Below are 25,268 nucleotides of genomic sequence, written 5' to 3' on the forward strand. Positions count from 1 at the left end.
ATATATATATAAGACAGGGTGTCACTCTGTTGTTCAGGCTGGAGTGTGCAGATCCTGGCTCACTGCAGCCTCAACCTCCCAGGCTCAAGTGATCCTCCCAGCTCGGCCTCTGAAGTAGGTGGGACTACAGGCACACTCCATAGCACCTGGCTAATTTTTTAATATTTTGTAGGGACAGGGCCTCCCTCTGTTGCTCAGGCTGATCTTGAACTCCTAGGCTCAACTGATCCTCCCACCTTGACCTCCCAAAGTGCTGGGATTTCAGATGTGAGCCACTACACCCGGCCCTTCTGAAGATATTCTATGTATATATGAGCAAGTGTGTGTGGTAGTATATGTATAAAAGCTTTTTTTTTTTTTTTTGAGACGGAGTGTCGCTCTGTCACCCAGGCTGGAGTGCAGTGGCCAGATCTCGGCTCACTGCAAGCTCTGCCTCCCAGGTTTACACCATTCTACTGCCTCAGCCTCCCAAGTAGTTGGGACTACAGGCGCCCACCACCTCAACCGGCTAGTTTTTTTGTATTTTTTAGTAGAGATGGGGTTTCACTGTGTTAGCCAGGATAGTCTCGATCTCCTGACCTCGTGATCCGCCTGTCTTGGCCTCCCAAAGTTCTGGGATTACAGGCTTGAGCCACAGCACCTGGCCTTTTTTTTTTTTTTTTTTTAACTCTGTCACCCAGGCTGAGTATTGTGGCATGATCTTGGCTCACTGCAACCTCAGCCTCAAAAGTAGCTGGGACCACTGGCACAGGCCACCACACCCAGCTAATTTTTGTATTTTTGGTAGAGACAGGATTTCACTATGTTGCCCAAGCCGATTTTGAACTCCTAAGCTCAAGTGGTCTGACCAATTCACCCTCCCAAAGGGCTGAGATTACAGGCAGGAGCCACTGCGCCTGGCCTTTTTTTTTTTTTAAACACAAGTAGCAGTATACTATATACTGTTCTGCACATTTATTTAGTGGTGTTTTGGGGGAGAAATTCTATATCAGTTCATAAAGTTCTACATCATTCCTTTTTCATGGTGTCAGGTATTCCATGGAATGGATACTGCATAATGCCATCTAGCCAGTCCCTCCTGATGGGCGTCTGGGCAGTTTTCTTCTTTTGTGATTACAAACAATGCTCAGAAAATAACCACAGGCAGACTTTCTTTCACACATGTGCAAATATACCAGCTCTTTTATTCTCAAGATAAAAGACCATTGTGCTTTCATATGTTCTCTCTGGTGTGTGCCTTTTTGTAGTGAGCATGAACATGTATGTGTTTAAGAGAAACCAGCTGTGTTGGTTTCACTGCCTCAGTGGTGGAATTCCTGCTTTAGCATTGAAGAAATCAAGTGTGGGAGGTTATGTGGTATTTCCAAATCACTTTGAAACAATTCGGTTCCAAAAGGTTCTTTTTTTTTTCTATTCAGTTTCCCAAACTTTCTAGCATGTGTTGTTTTAAAACAAGATAATGATAAAGGGAAACAAATAAATAAAATATATTAAATTGTAAACTAAGTGGCCTTTCTTGAAAGTTAGACAGGAGCTGGAGAAAGACCAGGCTTCTGAGAAAGCTGTATAAGCTGGGCACAGTGGCATACACCTACAGTCCCTACAAAATAAAAAATTCTCTTTAAAAACAAAAAAGGTGGGCCGGGCGCGGTGGCTCAAGCCTGTAATCCCAGCACTTTGGGAGGCCGAGACGGGCGGATCACGAGGTCAGGAGATCGAGACCATCTGGCTAATACGGTGAAACCCCATCTCTACTAAAAAATACAAAAAACTAGCCGGGCGAGGTGGCGGGCGCCTGTAGTCCCAGCTACTTGGGAGGCTGAGGCAGGAGAATGGCGTAAACCCGGGGGGCGGAGCTTGCAGTGAGCTGAGATCCGGCCACTGCACTCCAGCCTGGGCGACAGAGCGAGACTCCGTCTCAAAAAAAAAAAAAAAAAAAAAAAAGGTGTATAAAGCAGAAATCTCCAGAAGCTGTCCTTGCTTTAGACTTCTCACTACATCTCAGTGGCTCTTCTCTTCCATCCTTGGGGTCTTTGGATGAGCTACCTGCTAGGCGGGAAGGTATTGGCTTTCATCTGGGGTGGGATGGGGTAGGGGTGAAATTAGCCTTTCCAGCTAGTGAACCTTGGAAATTTCTTTAGATATTTTGTTTTGCATTCTTAGGAAACTCTGAGGAAGACTGAGTGTATTCAGAGGGGGTTTCCCTATTTAGGATTTTGAGGGGGCAGTCACTGGTTTAGCCTTGCAAAGGAGATTCCATCATTTCTTACTTCCACCAGAATCCCCAAGCTGCTCCCAAATTTGGAGCTTTCGAATTAAATGTGTCGCATTATAGGGCATCTTCCTAGAAGACATAAAGACCTGCCCTGGCCAGACGTGGTGGCTCGTGCCTAATAATCCCAGCACTTTGGGAGGCTGAGGTAGGCAGATCACTTGAAACCAGGAGTTTGAGACCAGCCTGGGCAACATGGTGAAACCCCATCTCTACAAAAAATACAAAAATTAGCCAGGGGTGGTGGTGTGTGCCTATAGTCCCACCTACTCCGGAAGCTGAGGTGGGAAGATCACTTGAGCCCAGGAGGTCGAGGCTGCAGTGAGCTGAGATTGCACCATTCCAGCCTGGGCAACAGAGTGAGACCCTATCTAAAAAAAAAAAAGATCTGTCCTTATGCCTTTTTTTTACTTCCAGCAAGCGGCTGGATTATGTGAACCATGCCAGAAGACTGGCTGAAGATGACTGGACAGGGATGGAGAGTGAGGAAGAAGATAAGAAAGATGATGAAGAAATGGACATTGACACTGTCAAGAAGTTACCAAAACGCTATGCTAATCAAGTAGGTGGTCCAGAGAAGATTAGACCCAACTAATCTCACTCCCTTTACTATGCAGTCAAAGCCCACTGAAATAAATGCTGTCATAAAGAGAGGAGAATGAGGCAGGGAAAAGGAATAGGAACTGCAAAGAATGTGCCAATGTACATAGAGCATATGGGATGATAAGAAGAGATGGCTTACTGTGCTATGGACTAGGAATCACTGATGGAGTCTGTGGGTGGTGGGGTTTGGGAACTATTAGCCTATGCTGTTACCAAAGACTGCCAGCCCACTGCAGAAAGTCCCTGATCTATTGATATAGTAACAGACTCCTTATCGTTGTCATTTTTTTTAGTTGTCACTGCACAACTGTTCTGGATTGGGCCTGCCCAGACTACCACTGACTCCTTCCACTTCTCTGGGTGGTAGAATCTTTCCCAGGCAGTGTACTATGAGGCCAGTTTTGAAATTTCACACTCAGGTGGGAAGTACAGCTGCTCTTGAATAAAGCGAGCCTGCCCAGCCACCCCAGACCAGCCAGTTGGCCAAGGTGAGGTTCAGGCCATGAAACAGCAGATCACTATAATAAACCTGACTCAGTGCCCTTTTAGATCCAGAGAGGAAACCAACATGGCTGTGGTACCATAGGGAAAGAAGCGTGGAGAGAGACTGTTCTTGTGTTCCAGGCAGCTCAGGTATTTCAGGAAGCAGGGTATGGGTCAAGCTGGGAGAGAGGTCTACCCTGCTATCATATACTTGCGTCTAGAACCCAAATATCTTGTCATCTCAGAATTCTCCCCTGTCTTTAGCATATGGTTCCTGGGCCTGAGTGTGGTGGCTCATACCTGTAATCTCAACACTTTGGGAGGCCAAGGTGGGAGGATTATTTGAAGCCAGGAGTTCAAGACCAACCTGGCTAACATAGTGAGACCCCCATCTCTTTTTTTTTTTTGAGATGGAGTTTCACTCTTGTTGCCCAGGCTGGAGTGCAGTGGTGCACTCTTGGCTCACTGCAGCCTCTGCCTCCTGGGTTCAAGCAGTTCTCCTGCCTCAGCCTCCCGAGTAGCTGGGATTACAGACGCCTGCCACCACTCCCGGCTACTTTTCTGTATTTTTAGTAGAGACAGGGTTTCACCATGTTGTCCAGGTGGGTCTCGAACTCCTGACCTCAGGTGATCCACCCCACCTCAGCCTCCCAAAGTGCTGGGATTACAGGCATGAGCCACTGCGCCCGGCGAGACCCCATCTCTAAATAAAAACAACAACAACAATGGAATATGGTTCTTGCATGCACTCCCACAGCCCGTTTCTTTACCCCCAATACATTATAGATAACATCCTCTGTTACAAAGTACAATTCAGTTTTGTTCAGTAAGCGTTATTGAAAGACCTGCTCTGTGTTAAACTAGGCTATGTACATGGGAAGATAGATGTGGAGCAGAAATAGCCCCTGTACTCCTAGAATAGGTGTAGAAGATGTTTTGTGCTATCAAAAAGTAACACAGTGAAACCCTGTCTCTATTAAAAATACAAAAAAAAAGTAGCTGGGCGTGGTGGTGGACGCCTGTAGTCCCAGCTACTTGGGAGGCTGAGGCAGAAAATCGCTTGAACCTGGGAGGCAGAGCTTGCAGTGAGCCAAGATCACGCCACTGCACTCCAGCCTGGGCGACACAGCAAGACTCCATCTAAAAAAAAAAAAATGAGATTCCTTCCAACCAGGGAGGAAGGAGGGAGCGTGAAATCAGAGAAGGGTTAATGAAGGAAGAGGCAGCCTTGAAGGGTAAGTAGGACATTAATAGATAGAAGTGCAGTGCATTTTAGGGCATTCCAGGCAGTGGGAACAAACAGGCTGAGCACGAGGCCCAGAAGCGGGAAAGGAGTATATGGTGTGCCCAGGAGCAGTTTGCAGTCCGGTTAGGGTGGAGTGGCATAGAGTTAGGGGAAGGAGTATGGCAGAAGAGATGTAACGGGCCTCAAAAATATGTGTAGGGGCCGGGCACAGCGGCTCATGCCTGTAATCCCAGCACTTTGGGAGGCTAAGACCAGGAGTTTGAGACCAGCCCGGCCAACGTGGTGAAACCCCATCTATTAAAAATACAAAAATTAGCCAAGTGTGGTGGGTGCCTGTAATCTCAGCTACTCAGGAGGCTGAGGCAGAAAATCACTTGAACCTGGAAAGTGGAGGCTGCAGTGAGCCGAGATCATGCCACTATACTCCAGCCTGGGTGACAAAGCTAGAGTCCATCTCAAAACAAACAAACAAACAAACAAAAAAATATATATATATGCAGGGAGGCCGGGTATAGTGGCTCACACTTGTAATCCCAGCACTTTAGGAGGCCGAGGCAGGAGGATTGCTTGAGGCCAGGAGTTTGAGACCAGCCTGGGCAGCATATGAAGATCCCATCTCCATAAAAAATAAATAAAATAAATAAAAAAATGTTGCCAGATAGAATGGAAGAACTTAGCAGTGGACTGGATATGAGAGGCAGTATAAGAAGTGGTCAAGGATGTAAGCTTTGAGGTCACATAGATCTGATCTCAAAGCTAGGCTCTGTGTTGACTTTAAGCAAGATATTTTAACCACTCTAAGTCTTCGGTTTCTTATCTGTAAAATAGGGGATAGTAATAGTACTTATCTCACAGGATTGGTAGGAGGATTAAATGAAATAATGCTAATGTGCCTTAAATACCTAGCCCAGAGCCCATAAGTGCCCCACAAGTATTAGCTGCTACGACTATTTTTTAAACAGTTATATTGAGATATAATTCATATACCATACAATTTGCCTATTTTTATTGTGTAGTTTAATGTTTTTGAATAAAGTGAGCCTGCCCAGCCACCCCAGACCAGTCAGTTGGCCAGGGTGAGGTTCAGGCCATGAAACAGCAGATCACGATAATAAACCTGACTCAGTGCCCTAGTGTAGTCACAAGACTGTGCAACCATCACCACTATTTAATTCTAGAACATTTTCCTTATCCCCAAAAGAAACCCCCATACTAATTAGTGTCACTCTCCATTCTTCCCTGTAGCCCCTAATCACTAATCTACTTTCTGTGCCTATTCTGGACATTTCATAGAAAGGGAATCATATACTATGTGGACTTCTGTTACTGGCTTCTTTTACTTAGCATGAGGTTTCCAAGATTCATCGTGTTGTACCATGTATCAGTACTTCACTCTTTTTTATTACCAAATAATATTCCACTGTATGGATAGACTACATTTTGTTTATTCATTCTTCAGTTTATGGCTATTTGAGATGCTTCCACTTTTTGGCTGTTATGAATAATGCCATTTTTATTTGATTTTAAAATTAATTTTATTTATTTATTTTTTTGAGGTGGAGTCTCACTCTGTCATCCAGGCTGGAGTACAGTGGCATGTTCTTGGTTCACTGCAGCCTCCATGTCCTGAGTTCAAGTGATCCTCTTGCCTCAGCCTCCCTAGTAGCTGGGACTACAGGTGTGTGCCATCACACCCAGCTACTTTTTATATTTTTAGTAGAGACGGGGGTTTCACCATGTTGACCAGGCTGGTCTCAAACTTGTGACCTGAGCTGATCCACCCACCTTGGCCTCCCAAAGTGCTGGGATTACAGGTGTGAGCTACTACACCTGGCCAAATAATGCCATTATTAAAATTCATGCACTACAAGTTTTTGTGTGAGCATATGTTTTCATTTCTCTTGTGTATATATCTGGAAGTGGAATTCCTGGGTCTATATATGATAACTGTTTAACCTTTTGAGGTAGTGCTACACTGTTCTCCAAAGTGACTCTACTACTTTACATTCCCACCAGCAACATGTAAGTATTCCAATTTCTCCACAGCTTTGCCAACACTTGTTATTATCCATCCTTTTAAGTATAGCCATCTTAGTGGGTGTGGAGTGGTGTCTTGTGGTTTTGATTTGTATTTCCCTAGTGACTAATGATGTTAAACATCTTTTTTTTTTTTTTTTTTGAGATGGAGTCTCGCTCTCTCGCTCAGGCTGGAGTGCAATGGCACGATCTCAGCTCACTGCAACCTCTGCCTCCTGGGTTCAAGTGATTCTCCTGCGTCAGCCTCCCAAGTAGCTGGGACTACAGTCCCCTGCCACCACATCTGGCTAAGTTTTGTATTTTTAGTAGAGATGGGGTTTTACCATATTGTCCAGGCTGGTCTTGAACTCCCAACCTTGTGATCTGCCTGCCTCAGCCTCCCAAAGTGCTGGGAATACAGGCGTGAGCCACTGTTTTCTTGTGCGTGTTGGTTATTTGTATATCTTCTTTGGAGAAATGTCTGTTCAAATCCTTTGCCCTTTGCCTTTTTTTTTTTTAAGACGGAGTCTCGCTCTGTTTCCCAGGCTGGATGCAGTGGCGCGATCTCGGCTCACTGCAAGCTCCGCCTCCCGGGTTCACGCCATTCTCCTGCCTCAGCCTCCCAAGCAGCTGGGACTATAGGCACCCGCCACCACGCCTGGCTAATTTTTTTTTGTGTTTTCAGTAGAGACGGGGTTTCGTGGTATTAGCCAGGATGGTCTTGATCTCCTGACCTCGTGATCTGTCTGCCTCATTTTTTAGTTGAGTATTTATCTTTTTTTTTTTTTGAGGCGGAGTCTCGCTCTGTTGCCCGGACTGGAGTGCAGTGGCCGGATCTCAGCTCACTGCAAGCTCCCCCTCCCGGGTTTACGCCATTCTCCAGCCTCAGCCTCCCGAGTAGCTGGGACTACAGGCGCCTGCCATCTCGCCCGGCTAGTTTTTGTATTTTTAGTAGAGACGGGGTTTCACCGTGTTAGCCAGGATGGTCTCGATCTCCTGACCTCGCGATCCGCCCGTCTCGGCCTCCCAAAGTGCTGGGATTACAGGCTTGAGCCACCGCGCCTGGCCGAGTATTTATCTTTTTATTATTGAACTATAAGAGTTTTTAATATATTCTAGATACAAGTTCCTTATCAGATACATGATTTGCACATATTTTCTTTCATTATGTGGGTTGTCTTTTTGTCTTCTTGGTGATATTGTTGGCAGCACAGAATTTTTAAATTTTGATGTAGTCTAATTTGTCTAGATTATGCTTAAAATCTGAGATTCAATAACAGAGTGGTGATGCCATTAACAAGGTTATGGGATACAGAAGGGAAGGGTAGGTGTTTCAGGGGTGGGAAGTACCTAGGCAACAGAAGGTAGTTAATTCCATTTTGGATATACTGAGTTTTAGGTGCAGAGGAGACAAACAGAGAAAGAGATACCAAACAGACATCTGGCAATATAGGTGGGTGTGGAGGAAAGAAGTCTGGAGATGAAGGAGCATTAGGAGGCATCCTCTTAGAAGTAACAAGTGAGGCCGGCGCGGTGGCTCAAGCCTGTAATCCCAGCACTTTGGGAGGCCGAGATGGGCGGATCACGAGGTCAGGAGATCGAGACCATCCTGGCTAACACGGTGAAACCCCGTCTCTACTAAAAATACAAAAAACTAGCTGGGCGAGGTGGCGGGCGCCTGTAGTCCCAGCTACTCCGGAGGCTGAGACAGGAGAATGGCGTAAAACCCGGGAGGCGGAGCTTGCAGTGAGCTGAGATCCGGCCACTGCACTCCAGCCCAGGCGAAAGAGCAAGACTCCATCTCAAAAAAAAAAAAAAAAAAAAAAAAAAAGTAACAAGTGAAGCTATAGAAATAGATGAGATCCACCCCAATGGGGACAGCATCTAAGAGAAAAGGGGGACCTAAAACAGCCCCCTGAAGATTACATATTTTGGGGGAGTGTGTGGAGGAATGTTTAGAGGGAAAAACAGATTAGTGCTATGTCATAGGGCCAAGAGAACGTGTGTCAAGAAGAGAGATGTGGCTGGTAGCATTACACAGGGCAAGGAGTAGAGTGGGAAGGATAAGGAAGAGGTATGGGAGGCCAGGCTCTGTGGCTCATACCTGTAATGCCAGCACTTTGGGAGGCCGAGGTGGGTGGATCACCTGAGGTCGGGAGTTTGAGACCATCCTGGCCAAAATGGTGAAACCCTGTCTCTACTAAAAATACAAAAATGAGGCCGGGCGCGGTGGCTCAAGCCTGTAATCCCAGCACTTTGGGAGGCCGAGACGGGCGGATCACGAGGTCAGGAGATCGAGACCTTCCTGGCTAACACGGTGAAACCCCATCTCTACTAAAAATACAAAAACTAGCCAGGCGAGGTGGCGGGCGCCTGTAGTCCCAGCTACTCAGGAGGCTGAGGCAGGAGAATGGCGTAAACCCAGGGGGCGGAGCTTGCAGTGAGCTGAGATCCGGCCACTGCACTCCAGTCCGGGCGACAGAGCGAGACTCCGCCTCAAAAAAAAAAAAAAAAATACAAAAATGAGCCAGGCATAGTGGTGTGTGCCTGTAGTCCCGGCTACTAGGAAGGCTGAGATGGGAGGATCGCTTGAACCCGGGAGGTGGAGGTTGCAGTGAACTGAGATTGTGCCACAGCACTCCAGCTTAGGGCAACAGAGTGAGACTCCTATTCAAAAAAAAAAAAAAAGGAAGAGGTATGGGAAGAGGTCACTGAGGGCCTTCAGTAGGACTGTGGGGTAGCAAATCTGGACTGTGACTGTCAGAGTGAGAAGGAAGGCAGCATCAAGCAGTATTAAGTAGTTTTAAACTAGGAGAAAGTGGAGTAGCTCAGCAGAAATGCTGAGTGACAAAAAGTTTTTTTTTGAGACAGAGTCTCGCTCTGTTGCTAGGCTGTAGTGCAGTGGTGGGATCTCGGCTAACTGCAACCTCCATCTCCCAGCTTCAAGTGATTCTCTTGCCTCAACCTCCTGAGTAGCTGGGACTACAGGTGCACGCCACCACGCCCAGCTAATTTTTGTATTTTCAGTAGAGACGGGGTTTCACCCTGTTGGCCAGGATGGTCTTGATCTCTTGGCCTCATGATCTGCCCTCCTTGGCCTCTCAAAGTTCTGGGATTATAGGCGTGAGCCACTGCGCCCGGCCACAAAAAGTTTTTTTTTTTTAAGACTGCGAGTGAGTGTCTAAAGGGAAGGAGAAATGAAAGATTCAATGGGAGGGATTAATTGATGGGACAAAGTCTTTTTTTTTTTCCTTTTGAGATGAAGTCTCGCTCTGTTGCCAGGCTGGAGTGCAGTGGCATGAACTTGGCTCACTGCAACCTCCGCCTCCTGAGTTCAAACTTTTCTCCTGCCTCAGCCACCTGAGTAGCTAGGATTACAGGTGCCCGCAAGCACGCCCAGCTAATTTTTGTATTTTTGGTAGAGATGGGGTTTCACCGTGTTGGCCAGAATGGTCTCGATCTCTTGACCTCATGATTTGCCCGCCTTGGCCTCCCAAAGTTCTGGGTCTACAGGTGTGAGCCACCGCGCCCGGCCCATGGGACAAAGTCTTTACAGATGGAAGAGACTGAGTGGAAGAGTTTGTCTTCCCAAATTAATTTTGCCACATCACTATTTTTGTTGGTTTGGTTTGGTGGTGTTTTGTTTTTTAAGGCAAATTTCCTAACATCCTTTAGTACCGTATTTGGGGCATCAGTTTGGGAAATGCTGGTCTAGTCGAAGAGCATCTCAAGGTCAGGGATCTTATTCATCTCTGAGTTGTGACCATGGAACATAATAGTAATGATGATAGGAGGAGACGGACAAAGTAAGGAAAGAAAGAGCGTTCATAACCCTGACCTGGGAGGTGAGGCAGTAAGCATGGTGTGGGTACAGGTGGAGATGGAAGAGAGAAGCCGAAATTCACAGTCAGTGGCCCCCATCATCCTGTCAGCTGTGCAGGAGACACAACCAACTCCCTAGAGCATATGGGATGGAGGTGCCACTGTCAGCCTTTTCTGCCCTCATTCTTTTTTTTTTTTTGAGACGGAGTTTCGCTCTTATTGCCCCGGCTGGAGTGCAATGGCACCATTTTTGCTCACTGCAACCTCTGTCTCCTGGGTTCAAGCAATTCTCCTGCCTCAGCCTTCCTAGTAGCTGGGATTACAGGTGCCTGCCACCACACCCAGCTAATGTTTTGTGTTTTTTTTTTTTTTTTGAGACGGAGTCTCGCTCTGTCACCCAGGCTGGAGTGCAGTGGCCGGATCTCAGCTCACTGCAAGCTCCGCCTCCCGGGTTTACGCCATTCTCCTGTCTCAGCCTCCCAAGTAGCTGGGACTACAGGTGCCCGCCACCTCGCCCGGCTAGTTTTTTGTATTTTTTAGTAGAGACGGGGTTTCACCCTGTTAGCCAGGATGGTCTCGATCTCCTGACCTCGTGATCCGCCCGTCTCGGCCTCCCAAAGTGCTGGGATTACAGGCTTGAGCCACCACGCCAGGCCCAATTTTTTGTATTTTTTAGTAGAGACGGGATTTCACTATGTTGGCCAAGCTGGTCTCGAACTTCTGACCTCAGGTGATCCACCTGCTGCAGCCTCCCAAAGTGTTGGGATTATAGGCGTGAGCCACCGTGTCCAACTCTCTGCCCTCATTCTTTCACTCGGGTTTTTAATATACACACAGGATATGAATGCCTTGACATTGCAGACATTCAAGTAGCACACCCTTGCTGATCTTTAACACTATTTTTTGCATTTCCAGTTGATGCTTTCTGAGTGGTTAATTGACGTTCCTTCAGATTTGGGGCGGGAATGGATTGTGGTCGTGTGCCCTGTTGGAAAAAGAGCCCTTATCGTGGCCTCCAGGGTGAGTAACTGTCTGCCCCCTATGCCGGTAGGCCTGGTCTGTAGTGGGAGGGATTTTTTGTTGCTCCATTTTCCTCATCCACCACAACAGCTGTGCCTGGAGTGGAGCTTGAAACACTGTCCTGCAGGAAGGATTTGTTGAGAGTCATCTTTGGTCCAGTAACATTCCTGCAGAATGAGGAAGCAAGAGAGTGAGGAGACCTTGAGGTCTAATGAGAATGGTAACTTTCTCTCCACGCAGGGTTCTACCAGTGCCTACACCAAGAGTGGTTACTGTGTCAACAGGTTTTCTTCCCTTCTGCCAGGAGGCAATAGGCGAAACTCAACAGCAAAAGGTACCTACGTAGAGTGTCTACTTATTAATCAGTAAAAGACAGTGTAATGTGCTTTAAAAACCCACTTTGATAATTTATCTTTGTTTTTTTTGTTTTTTGAGATGGAGTCTCACTTTGTCGCCCAAGCTGGAGTGCAGTGGCACAATGTTGGCTCACTGTAACTTCCACCTCCCGGGTTCAAGTGATTCTCCTGCCTCAGCCTCCTGAGTAGCTGGGATTATAGGCGTCCGCCACTGCACCCGGCTAATTTTTGTACTTTTAGTAGAGACTGGGTTTCACCATTTTGGCCAGGCTGGTCTTGAACTCCTGGCCTCAAAGTGATCTGCCCACCTTGGCCTCCCAAATTCCTGGGATTACAATTTTGAGCCACTACACCTCACCTGAAAGCTTACCTTTGAAACTACATGTAGACACCATCCTGGCCCCTGGACCAAGAACCTCCCCTTCAAGGTCAAGCCTCCTCAGGTACAGAATAAATGCAGTCCCATGAGGCCTGATGGTCCATAAATTCCTGAATTAAGGTCAACATGCCTTTGGACTTCTATTACGAGACAACAGATGCAGATTTGGGGGGAAATGTCCCTTGGAGAATACCAAGCTTTATAATGGTACAGTCAACTGATGCTGGTGCTTCCCTGCCAAACTCCCTTTTCTCCTTTCTCATTGTTGTAACCTTAGCTTCTTCCTTCCCACTGGGCCTAGCTGAGTGGACTAAGGTCATGGAGGAGAAATAACTTACCCATGGTTATTCAGGCAGGAATTGACAGATCTGGGCTTGCTTTCTTCTCTACCTGCTCAGGCTCCTTTGGAGGTTCCTCATGTCCTCTGTACTGAGCCCAGACTTCTCTTTTTTATTTTTTTACATAGTCTCACTCTGTGGCCCAGGCTCAGGTTCAGGGGCATGATCACAGCTCACTGCAGCCGTTACTTCTCAGGCTCAAGTGATCCTCCCACCTCAACTTCCTGAGTAACTGGGACTACAGGAGTGCACCACCACGCCCAGCTAATTTTTTGTACTTTTGGTAGAGATGGGATTTTGCCATGTTGCCCAGGCTGGTCTGGAACTCCTGGGCTCAAAGCCATCTGCCTGCCTCCGCCTCCCAAAGTGCTGGGACTACAGGTGTGAGCCACTGCACCCGGCCTAGATCTGACTTCTTTACTGGCGTATAGTGCCTTTCACATGCAGGCTTTGTCCCCCCATCCTATGTCTTCCCTACTTCTTATACCCACCTTCTGTTCAGCTGACTTGCCTCCCCTCATGTGCCCAGTTCATTCTGCCTCTGGGCCTTTGCTCATGCCACATCAGTACTTGGGTCTGAAATGCCCTCTCTTCACCTCTCTGCCCTGTTGTTTAAACCCTCCTGGTCCCAGAAGACTCTATTTGTATTGCGTCTCTCCCTTGAACATTTTCTGCTGCTCTAGACTTCTCTTTCTGGAACTCCTGTTGCTGTTAATATGAGCTCTGTAATTTAACTCTTAGTTCTTTCTTCTGTGATCATCTTATCCCCTTAACCAAATGGTAACTTCCTTAAAGGCAGAGAATATTTATAGTTAATATTCCCCACATAACACAGTGCCTATGATAGAAACTTAAAAAGCAGTTGTAAACTAAATGGAAGATGACTTGCTTTTAAACCTCTCTGAGGTGAGTAAATGTGCCAGTTTATCTAAAACTTCAGAATTCTCACTTTTCTTAAGGTTTGCCTTGATCCGTCTTGTGCTGTCTTACCCCAAGTCACCATGAAGCTGTAGCTGGTAGCCAGGCAGGGTTCTCTCCCCAGTGAATCCTTAGTCCTTAGTGCCAGTGACTGCTGTAAGCACTGAGGATTGTTGGACTGGAGCCTCTAGGATGGGGCTCCCTAAGTTGTGGTGGAAGGAACCTGGTTGGAAGAAGAACTCTGTGCTGACTTTCTGCTTTGTGTCCCCAGACTACACCATTCTAGATTGCATTTACAGTGAGGTAAACCAGACCTACTACGTTCTGGATGTGATGTGCTGGCGGGGACACCCTTTTTATGATTGCCAGGTAGGGATGGATCCTCCCCTCATGGCTCTTCCTGTCTTCTCCTCTCCTCCCGGGAAAACAGCTCAGCATGTGGGTTTGGTACGTGACCAACTGCTTGGTGTGTACAGGATGTGGTATATCAAGAACATTATCTAATGCTCCCTGCATCTTTGAGTGTGTTTAAATTAGCTTAGTTTTAAAAGAGAAATAGGAGGAACTAAGAGAAGCATGCAGTTCTTGAGACGAGGAAAGAGAGAAACGGCAGGGGTGTAGGCTGGGACTTGGTAGCAGCTGCAACCGCCCCCTTATCTCTCTCCAGAGTATGGGAGGATTTCTGTAGGTGAAGATTGTGGGGCAAGGGGGTGGGGGTGCCACCTTGTGCAGGCAGCCCCAGGAAGAGAAGGTGGAATTGAATGTAAGTCACCATCTACTAGACTCCTGCAACCTCCACTCCTTCACCAACCACATCCTGACCCTGAAAATGGCAGGGCCTCCTTGGTATGACCCAGAACCTCAAATCTCAAAGGTTAGCTCTAGGAGGAGACTTTTCAAGTGAGGAGAGGCCCCAATATTCTCCCCTTTAGTTTCACCATATCCCCAACATTTTACTATTGCTGATTCTTAATAGGTAACAGCAGCAGTCATCAGGTGAGGCTGAGTGAGCCCCACAGGCCTCCATCCCTGTTAACAACACTCTCCCCATCATTGTCCGAGTTGTATAATAGTGGGTTTGGGGATTTTGGTACTTCCTTTTGCTCCCTGTCAATTAGTTTATTATAGTGGTTCTCAATGTGTAGTCTCCAGACCAGGCATATCAGAACGTTGTAAAAATGCACATTCTCAGACCTGCTGAACCAGAAGCCATGGGCCCGAGGCTGATGTGTGAACAGGCCTCCAGTGATCTTCATGCAGCCTGTCGCCATAGTCTGCTTCTTTCTAAGCCATTCCTGCACACTAGGTTTCCAAAACATGCTAGGTATTGGTAGTCAGAATTCTAAAGTGCATCTCAATCAAACAATAACAATCAAGATGTACATTGCTAAGCGCTTTGTGCATTAGCTTATTAAATCCCTTACAATACCCCCTTATTGTAAGGTAAGTACTATTATTATCCTTTTTTTTCCTTTGAGACGGAGTCTCGCTCTGTTGCCCAGGTTGGAGTGCAGTGGTACGATCTGGCTTACTGCAACTTCTGCCTCCCGGGTTCAAGCAATTCTCCTGCCTCAGCCTCCTGAGTAGCTGGGATTACAGGCACTTGCCATCACACCCAGCTAATTTTTGTATTTTTGGTAGAGACAGGGTTTCACCATGTTGGCCAGGCTGTCTTGAACTCCTGACCTCAAGTGATCCACCTGCCTTGGCCTACCGAAGTGCTGGGCATGAACCACTGCACCCGGCCTGTCCTTGACATATAGATATGGAAGCTGAGATGTTAAGAAGCACAGGTCTTAAGTACCTTGCCCAAGTGCAGAACCAAGCCTACAACTCAGAACATAAATTCAATCTAGAACATATTTTGCTTTAATTCTGCTGAAGGATATTTTATTACATGTATTCACAACCTACAAATTTGGTAACTAAAACCAAATATATTTTTATAATTTAAACAAAAGACTATATGTGTCTTTTTAAATTTCCGAAAGCGAAATAATTTAAAAGAATGAAGAGGCCCGGCAGGTACGGTGGCTCACGCCTGTAATCCCAGCACTTTGGGAGGCTCGAGGTGGGGAGATCACAAGGTCAGGAAACCAAGACCATCCTGGCCAACATGGTGAAACCCCATCTCTACCAAAAATACAAAAATTACCCTGGTGTGGTGTTGGGCGCCTGTAGTCCCAGCTACTCGGGAGGTAGGAGAATCGCTTGAACTCAGGAGGTGGAGGTTGCAGTGAGCCGAGACCGTGCCATTGCACTCCAGCCTGGGCTACAGAGCAAGACTCCATCTCAAAAAAAAAAAAAAAAATTAGAATGGGGTGTTTTTGTTTATATTAGAGTTTGAAATGGAAAGTATTTCATCTTTCTGTTTCCCTTCTCTGTGGCAGACTGATTTCCGATTCTACTGGATGCATTCAAAGTTACCAGAAGAAGAAGGACTGGGAGAGAAAACCAAGCTCAATCCTGTAAGACCTGGTGTTAGGATCACAGAGTTCCTTATGGGGAGTAGTGTGGATTGGTCTGTTATCTAAATATAATCATTATGTATAAAATGATCTTTTTTGAGGCAGCATGGTATAAAGGGAAGAGTATCAATCATGTAGATCTGAATTCCATTTTTGGCTTTTATTACTAATTTAATATCCTATGTTCTCACTCATAATTGGGAGCTAAGCTATGAGGATGTAAAGCCTTAAGAATGATACAATCAACTATGGGAACTCTGGGGAAGGGTAAGGGAGGTGAGAGATAATTGGGCACAGTGTACACTGCTCGGGTGGTGGGTGCACCAAATATCAGAAATCACCACTAAAGAACTTATTCATGTAACCAAACACTACCTCTTCCCCAAAACCCTATTGAAGTAATAATAACTAAAAAAAGACTAAAAATAATTATTACTAGGTTAAGTTAATAATCTCACTTACCTTTAGATTTTCCATCTGTAAAATAGGATAATAACATCTAATTTACAGGGTTGTTACAAGAACCGAATTATTATATACAAGTCCTCCTAACATAATACTCATGGTAGGCACTCAGTAAATAATGATTGATGGCTGGGTGCAGTGGCTTATGCCTGTAATCCTAGCACTTTGGGAGGCTGAGGCAGGCGGATGAGGAGGCCAAGGTAAGTGGATTACTTGAGGTCAGGAGTTTGAGACCAGCCTGGTCAACATGGTGAAACCTCATCGCTACTAAAAATATAAAAAATTAGCCAGGCATGGTGGCGCTTGCCTGTAATACCAGTTACTTGGGAGGCTGAGGCAGGAGAATCACATGAACCTGGGAGGTAGAAGTTGCAGTAAGTTGAGATCGTGTCACTGCACTCCAACCTGGGCAGTCAAGACTCTGTCTCAAAAAAACAATAAAAATAGGCCAGGTGCAGTGGCTGACGATTGTAATCCCAGCACTTCGGGAGGCTGAGGTGGACAGATCACTTGAGGTCAGGAGTTCAAGACCTGCCTGGCCAACATGGCAAAACCCCGTCTCTATTAAAAATACAAAAATTAGCTGGGCGTGGTAGCATGCTCCTGTAATCCCACCTACTCAGGAAGCTGAGGCAGGAGAATCGCTTGAACCTGGGAGGTGGAGGTTGCAGTGAGCTGAGATCATGCCATTGCACTCTAGCCTGGGTGACAGAGTGAAACTCCATCTCAAAAAAAAAAAAAAAAAAATAGAATTCTAGTTCATTGGTTCTCAAACTTGAGCGTGCATCAGCAGCACCTGGAGGCCTGGTAAAACTTAGACTCCTAGTCCTCACTCCCAGGGTTTCTGATTCAGTAGGTCTAGGGTAGGATCTGAGAATATGCATTTCTAACAAGTTCTCTAGTGGTACTACTACAGCTGGTTTGGCACCCACACTTCAAGAACCACTGCTCTTGTATCTGAGCAGAGCTTGCCTTCCTCTATTCAGCGCCTTCATTTTATAGATGAGAATATAGGCTCAGAGAGGGGACTGCCTTCCTCAAGGTCTTACAGTCCAGTGTGATCGCCCAGGCATCTTGCTATCTACTCAGTGATTTAAATATGTAACAGCTACTTTCAGGGCATTTTATTAGCCCTGCAGATTGGTATTTGCTTGGATTGCTTACAAAAAATGTTAAAGACAAGGGCTGGACGCGGTGGCTCACACCTGTAATCCCAGCACTTTGGGAGGCCGAGGCAGGTAGGTCATTTGAGGTCAGGAATTTGAGACCAGTCTGACCCACATGGCAAAACCCTGTCTCTACTAAATACAAAAACAATTAGCCGGGTGTAGTGGTGCACGCCTGTAATCCCAGCTACTTGGGAGGCTGAGGCAGGAGAACCACTTGAACCCAGGAGGCGGAGGTTGCAGTGAGCCAAGATTGCGCCACTGTACTCCAGCCTGGGCAACAGAGCAAGACTCCATCTCAGGGAAAAAAAAAAAATGTTAAAGGGAATTAGACAACCAGTTATAGGAGAATAAATATGATCAGTACTTTCAGTGATGTTATTATCATCTAGGTCCTGGAGGAACATGCATTGAGGAATGGGAAGGCTGCTCTCTCTAAGACACTCGTTTAAGTGCTATATGTATATTATCTCATTGAATCCACACAGCAACCCTATGAAGTAGATATGTGCTGTTATTATCCCATTTTACAGATGGGAAGATAGAAATATATGGAGGTTACATGATTGGCAGACTGAGATTCAAACCCAAGGAATCTGACTTTAGAGTTTGTCGTTCTAATCACTTTGTTATGCTGCTTCAGTCTAAAAACCCTTGCAGGTGTGAAAAGGATTTCACTAGCCCTTTATTAGTGGTAGCTGTCATGAGGCCAAGTGAATAACACACAACCTTTCAACCTAGTATAATACGGTGGTTCTCAGTTCTGACTGTATGTTAAAATCAACTGGAGAGCTTTTTTTTTTTTTTTTTGAGACAGAGTCTCGCTCTGTTGCCCAGGCTGGAGTGCAGTGGCGCAATCTCGGCTCACTGCAAGCTCTGCCTCCCGGGTTCACACCATTCTCCTGCCTCAGCCTCCTGAGTAACTGGGACTACAGGCACCCGCCAACACGCCTTTTTGTATTTTCTAAGCTAATTTTTTGTATTTTTAGTAGAGACGGGGTTTCACTGTGTTAGCCAGGATGGTCTCGTTCTCCTGACCTCGTGATCCGCCTGCCTTGGCCTCCCAAAGTGCTGGGATTACAGGCGTGATCTACCACGCTGGGCCCACTGGAGAGCTTTAAAAAAAAATACCTGGGCCAGGCACAGTGGCTCACATCTGTAATTCCAGCACTTTGGGTGGCCAAGGCAGGTGGAGTGCCTGAGCTCAGTAGTTCCAGACCAGCCTGGGCAACATGGTAAAACCCCATCTCTACAAAAGAAATACAAGCAAAAAAAATTAGCCAGGCATGGTGACATGTGCCTATAATCCCAGCACTTTGGGAGGCTGAGGTAGGTGGATTGCTTGAGCCCAGGAGTTTGAGACCAGCCTGGGCAACACAGCAGAACCCCATCTCTACAAAAAAATACAAAAACAGATTAGGCATGGTGGCGTGCACCTATAGAGTCCCAGCTATTTGAGAGGCTGAGGTGGGAGGATCACTTGAGCCCAAGAGGTTGAAGCTGTAGTGAGCTGTGATTGTGCCACTGTACTCCAGCCTGGGTGAAAGAGTGCAGCCCTGTCTCAAAAAAAATAAAAAACAAAAAAACAAAAACCTGGATCCCACCCCAGACCAGTTCAGTCAGAATCGCAGGGTAGGGTCTGGGCATCAGTAATTTTTTTTTTTTTGAGACAGAGTCTTGCTCTGTTGCTCAGGTTGGAGTGCAGTGGCGCAGTCTCAGCTCACTGCAACCTCCACCTCCCAGGTTCAAGCGATTCTTCTGCCTCAGCCTCCCAAGTAGCTGGGACTACGTGTGTGCGCCACCATGCCTGGCAAATTTTTATATTTTTAGTAGAGATGGGGTTTCACCATATTAGTCAGGCTGGTCTCGAGCTCCTGACCTCATGGTCTGCCCTCCTTGGCCTCCCAAAGTGCTGGGATTATAGGTGTGAGCCACCACACCTGGCCAGCATCAGTAATTTTTTTTTTTTTTTTTTTTTTTTTAAGAGACAGAGTCTCTGTCGCTCAGGTTGGAGTACAGTGGCGCCATCTCGGCTCACTGCAAGCTCTGCCTCCCAGGTTCACGTCATTTTCCTGCCTCAGCCTCCCGAGTATCAGTAATTTTTAAAAGCTCCCCAGATGATTCTTGTGGATTAAAGAAGGTTGAGGCTGGGTACAGTGGCTCATGCCTATAATCCCAACATACTGGGAAACTGAGGTGGGAGAATCCTTGAGCCCAGGAATTTGAGGATGCAGTGAGCTGTGATTGTGCCAATGCTCTCCAGCGTGGGTGACAGAGTGAGATCTCATCTCTAAAACCAAAAAGGGGGGAAGATTAGGAACCATGACCTAGTAGTTAAGAGAGTAAGTAGAGGGGAATTGGTAGAGAAGGATGAGACTGAAAACTTTTCTTCTTTGTTTTTTTGTTTTGGCGTGATTTAGTTTGGTTTGGTTTGGTTTTTGAGACAGGATCTGGCTCTGTCACTCAGGCTGGAGTGCAGGGGTGCAATCTCAGCTTACTGCAGCCTTGACCTCAGGCTCAAGCGATCCTCCTACTTCAGCAGCCTCCCAAGTAGCTGGGACTACAGATTTTTCTTCTTTGACAGAGATTTTCTTTTCTTTTTGCTTTTTTTGAGATGGCGTCTTGCTCTGTCGCCCAGTCTGGAGTGCAGTGGCATGATCACAGCTCACCACAACCTCCCCCTCCCGGGTTTAAGCTATTTTCCTGCCTCAGCCTCCCAAGTAGCTGGGACTACAGGCACATGCCACTATGCCTGGCTAATTTTTGTATTTTTAGTAGAGATGGGGTTTCACCATGTTGGCCAGGCTGGTCTTGAGCTCTTGACCTCAGGTGATCCGCCTGCGTCTGCCTCCCAAAGTGCTGGGATTACAGGTGTGAGCCACTATGCCCGACCTGACGGAGATTTTCAATTGCTTGGGCCAATATCATTTATAACATGTACTAATTCCTTGTTCTAATTTCTATTTCAGTTTAAATTTGTGGGGCTAAAGAATTTCCCTTGCACTCCCGAAAGCCTGTGTGATGTGCTGTCTATGGATTTCCCTTTTGAGGTAACGAAACCATTGTCTTTATTGCCTTGACATGATAATAGGCTGCGGAGAGACTTAGTTACACAAAGTCTTAAAATATTCCTTGATTGTGCTGTGTCAAAGCATCAGAAAGGGACTGAAAGCTGATTCTAGAGAAAGGATGTACTTGCTGCCCTTCAGAGCCTGAGCTCCACCCCTGCTGGATAAGTCAGAATGCTGGCACTGGAAGGGCCAGTGGACAGCTCGTCCAACTCCCTCATCTTACAGATGGAGACACTGAGGCCCAGACAGGAGCAAGACTCCCATGCCTAGATCCTTCTTGTGTGCCTCTTCCTACTGCAAACTGAGACCCAGGTCCCTGGTTTGACTGTCGTGACTGCTTATAAAGTGAAAGGGCTTGGCCGGGCGCGGTGGCTCAAGCCTGTAATCCCAGCACTTTGGGAGGCCGAGACGGGCGGATCACGAGGTCAGGAGATCGAGACCATCCTGGCTAATACGGCGAAACCCCGTCTCTACTAAAAAATACAAAAAACTAGCCGGGCGACGAGGCGGGCGCCTGTAGTCCCAGCTACTCGGGAGGCTGAGACAGGAGAATGGCGTGAACCCGGGAGGCGGAGCTTGCAGTGAGCTGAGAGCCGGCCACTGCACTCCAGCCTGGGCGGCAGAGCAAGACTCCGTCTCAAAAAAAAAAAAAAAAAAAAAAAAAAAAAAAAAAGTGAAAGGGCTTCTGTGACTGAATGACCCCAACAAATGTCCAGACCCCCTAATCCTTTCATCACCAAGGAAGATGGCCCCTGGGGACGGGAGCACTTCCTGAGCAGGCACATGAATCAGGTGACTACCTCATTCCAGTTTGCTCAGGACTCGCCCTGTTTTAGCACTGAAAGTCTCACAGCAGCCGGGCATGGTGGCTTACGCCTATAATCCCAGCACTTGGGAAGGCCGAGGCCAGTGGATCACTTGAGGTCAGGAGTTCAAGACCAGCCTGGCCAACATGGCAAAACCCCATTTCTGCTAAAAATACAAAAATTAACTGGGCATATTGGCACATGCCTGTAGTCCCAGCTACTCGGGAGGCTGAGGCAGGAGAATCGCTTGAACCCGGGAGGCAGGGAGGCAGGGAGGCAGGTTGCAGTGAGCCAAGATTGAGCCACTGCACTCCAGCCTGGGCAACAGTGCAAGACTCTGTCTCACAAAAAAAAAAAAAAGTCTCACAGCCCCAGAGGCTCCCAAGTCCTCGACAGTCTTGTCAGCCTCAGAACCTGCAGTTACCTTCTCTAGGCTCAAGAAGCACATTTTCCTTTGCCCATCATTCCTTTAAAAATTCTGCCTTGGCTAGGCACCGTGGCTCACACGTGTAATCCCAGCACTTTGGGAGGCTGAAGCAGGTGGATCACCTGAGGTCAGGAGTTCAAGACCAGCCTCGTCAACATGGTGAAACCCCATCTCTACTAACATAACAATGCAAAAATTACCTAGGTGTGGTGGCACATGCCTGTAGTCCCAGCTACTTGGGAGGTTGAGGGAGGAGAATCTCTTGAACCCGGAGGTGGAGGTTGCACTGAGCTGAGATCGCACCACTGCACTCCATTCCAGCCTGGGCAACAAGAGTGAAACTCCGTCTCAAAACAAATTAGAAAAAAACAAAAACTGCCTAGTCACTGCAAGCATTTGCTTGAACTGGATTTAATTTTGTATAAGGATCACAGCTTCCCGAATGAGGAAATGGCAAAGGCTGAGTTGCCAGCATTTCTGGGAGTCAATTAAGAAGGTGGTAAGAATACCATCTTTATTTATAACCCTTATGCCCCAGTGACAATAAATGCTTTTTAGAGATGAGTCACTGAATCATAGAAAATAAAATGTGGAGGCGGTCTTCCCGTTGAGAAAAACTGTTTCCCAGAACATGGCTCACAAACAATTTAGGGGGAGGTTTAGGCAACCAGCGGTAGCCAGGGAAGCAGGGCATCTGGACAGCCTGTTTTTCCTGTACACAGCAGTATGCTGCCTCAGAAGGGCCTATCCAGTTCCTCTGCTCTTCATTCCATGCACAGAGCTCATCCACCGCAACACAGACCCCTAAGTGGTGGAAAGTCCATGGAATCTAGGGACAGAAGACCAGAGTTCAAGTTGAATTCCTGCTTCCTACTCACTGTGTGTTTTAAGGAGGTCCTCAGAACTCCCTGAGTATGAGCAGCCCCCTCTCTCAGACACCGTCATGGGTAAGATAGTGAAATAGTGGGCAGGAAAGCACTCTGTAAACAGGAAAGTGCTATTTATGTTTTTCTTTTCTTTTCTTTTTCTTTTTTTGAGACAGCGTCTTACTCTGTCACCGGGCTGGAGTGCAGTGGTGTGGTCTCAACTCATTGCATCCTCTGCCTACTGGGTTCAGGTGCCTCACCCACCTGAGTAGCTGGAATTACAGGCATGTGCCACCATGCCTGGCTATTTTTTTGTATTTTTAGTAGAAATGAGGTCTTACCATGTTGCCTAGGCTGGTCTCAAACTCCTGAGCTCAAACAATCTGCCTGCCTCAGCCTCTAGAGTGCTGGGATTATAAGCATGAGCCACCACGCTCAGCCAATGTTTTTATTTTCTCAAATTTAGTTTTCTAGGCCATTTATTTATTTAGAGAAACTGCATGTGTGAGAAGCTGGGACTCTTTCCTCTTTCAGTGACCCAGAAAAAGAAGTTGGACCACAAGAGCTGCCCTTGTGTGTATAGGCTCTCCTGGAAACATGTGGCCCCAGAAGTCATTTTGATCCTGAATTTCCTCCCATCTTATAGGTAGATGGACTTCTCTTCTACCACAAGCAGACCCACTACAGCCCCGGAAGCACTCCCTTGGTGGGCTGGCTGCGTCCCTACATGGTGTCAGATGTCCTTGGTGTAGCTGTGCCAGCTGGCCCGCTGACCACCAAGCCAGACTATGCTGGGCACCAGCTCCAGCAGATTATGGAGCACAAAAAGAGCCAGAAGGAAGGCATGAAGGAGAAACTCACACACACGGCCTCTGAAAATGGGCACTATGAGTTGGAGCACCTGTCTACTCCCAAGTTGAAGAGTTCTCCCCATAGCCCAGACCACCCTGGAAGCCTCATGGAGAATTAAAGAGGGAAGCCTCCTTAATGAGCCACAGGATGGTACCCGGCCCCAAAAGGAATCCTGGGGAGGAGGACAGTGACAACAGATGACTTCATTCTTTAGAGTGAACTTTCCAAAGCCAGTCTGGCTGGAAACCGCTTATCTATAATCTGAAATGCTGGCTCAAACAGTTATGGGGAGGTTCCCAGATTGGGTAGCATTCAGATTGATTTGAGCAGCTCCTACTATGATAAGTGTATCCCAGATCCACAATGTAAATATATGTGATTTGTAAGAAAGAACTGGTTTGTGGTTCTTAAGCTTTAGATAGCCATGAATCTCCCCTTCCGACCCCAGTCCTCTGGGCTACTTCAACCATGGCTGTTCAAGTCTTGGCCTGTTTCACTCTTTTTAGACTCAGAGATTCTGCTGAGTTTCCAGTTGCTGCTGCTGAAAGGTTTTACCAGGAACTGCAATTCTGGGTATTTGAATATGTTCCCTCTTCTGAGAAGACAAGTGTGATTTTCTTTGGTTTAGACATTGCCAGAGATAAAATGCAAATGGAGTTCATTCACTCCTTCAGCAAACATTTGTGCCTACCTGGAGATAAGCCTTGTCCTGGGCCCCTGCCGAGTAGAGGGTTTATGGAGGTGGACAGGACTTAGTCCCTGCCCTTGAGGAGCTCACACTCCCATGAGAAAATAAGCCCACCAGGACAGTTTGGGAGAAGATACTGGAGAGAGATAGGAGGCTTTAGTCTTTGTGTCATGGATGAAGGGAGCTAAGAATAAACTTTGAGCAGGCAAGGTCCCTTGAGATTTGTAAACTAGAGCTCTTTGGCAGCTGTGAGAATGGAAGATTGTGTTGGAAACTAATTAGTTTCTGCCTTGTGTTCAGGAAATGGATCCCACTTCCTGTGGCTTCAGTCAGCTCCCACATTGCTTCCCATCTTTCTAGGACTCTGTCATGGATGCAAGTACTTCACCATTCCCTCCAGCAGCACTAGTGTCCTGTGGACAAATTTTCACAGGGGTCCAGGTCAGCTCTTGTCTGACATGCAATGGTCCCTTTGTGTTGATTAGTTCTGGGAACAGATTTGGGCAGAGGTAGTAGTTATTTGGAGCCTGATTACACAACTTCAGTACATCCAGTGGAACTAGTCTCAATGTCGGCTCTTAGAGAGCTGCTCAAGCTGACCTTGTAACATTGGAGAAGGAAGATTCCTGCCTCCCACGCTCATCCATTGATGATCCTGGCTGCAGATTCAAGCTTTTGCCTATATCAATAAGCTCTTTCCTGAATTTAGGTCAATTCTGCAATAGGAACATTGTGTTCCTCTTGCCAAGCAGCATGTTGTAGGTGCCTAGACATTTAGTCTCTGTTTGATAATTTTCTGAGCACTCTAGTCTGTGCTGTCAGCAGCCAACCGTATCAGTTCAGGAGCTGTTCATGCTAGTGTCAATAGTGACTTGGCCACGCCGTATTCAGAAATAATCAGGTCTGGAAGGACTGCTTCCCCAAAGGGCGCACTCTGGAGGCAGCGGCATGAATCAAAGGATATATTAGCCAAAATTATCAACAAACACAACTGGAATTTTTTTTT

At 46.8% G+C, this 25,268-nt stretch overlaps 1 protein-coding gene across 6 annotated transcripts in view; it reads left to right on the forward strand.

The window, feature by feature from the left end:
- Nucleotides 1–23,964, forward strand: part of SNUPN (snurportin 1) — a 30,448-nt gene extending 6,484 nt beyond the window's left edge. For all 6 annotated transcript variants that reach the window (XM_033190989.1, XM_033190986.1, XM_033190985.1 and 3 more), the window contains 7 exons: nt 2,690–2,834; nt 11,358–11,462; nt 11,703–11,796; nt 13,725–13,822; nt 15,844–15,921; nt 20,522–20,602; nt 23,369–23,964. In XM_033190989.1, coding sequence (XP_033046880.1) covers nt 2,690–2,834; nt 11,358–11,462; nt 11,703–11,796; nt 13,725–13,822; nt 15,844–15,921; nt 20,522–20,602; nt 23,369–23,692 — 925 coding nt within the window. In that variant the 3' untranslated portion in view covers nt 23,693–23,964. The remainder of the gene's footprint in view (nt 1–2,689; nt 2,835–11,357; nt 11,463–11,702; nt 11,797–13,724; nt 13,823–15,843; nt 15,922–20,521; nt 20,603–23,368) is intronic.
- The last annotated feature ends 1,304 nt before the right edge of the window (nt 23,965–25,268 follow it).

The sequence above is a fragment of the Trachypithecus francoisi genome, unplaced genomic scaffold (genome assembly GCF_009764315.1).
Source record: "Trachypithecus francoisi isolate TF-2019V2 unplaced genomic scaffold, Tfra_2.0 Lachesis_group3, whole genome shotgun sequence".
Taxonomy (NCBI): Eukaryota; Metazoa; Chordata; class Mammalia; order Primates; family Cercopithecidae; genus Trachypithecus; species Trachypithecus francoisi.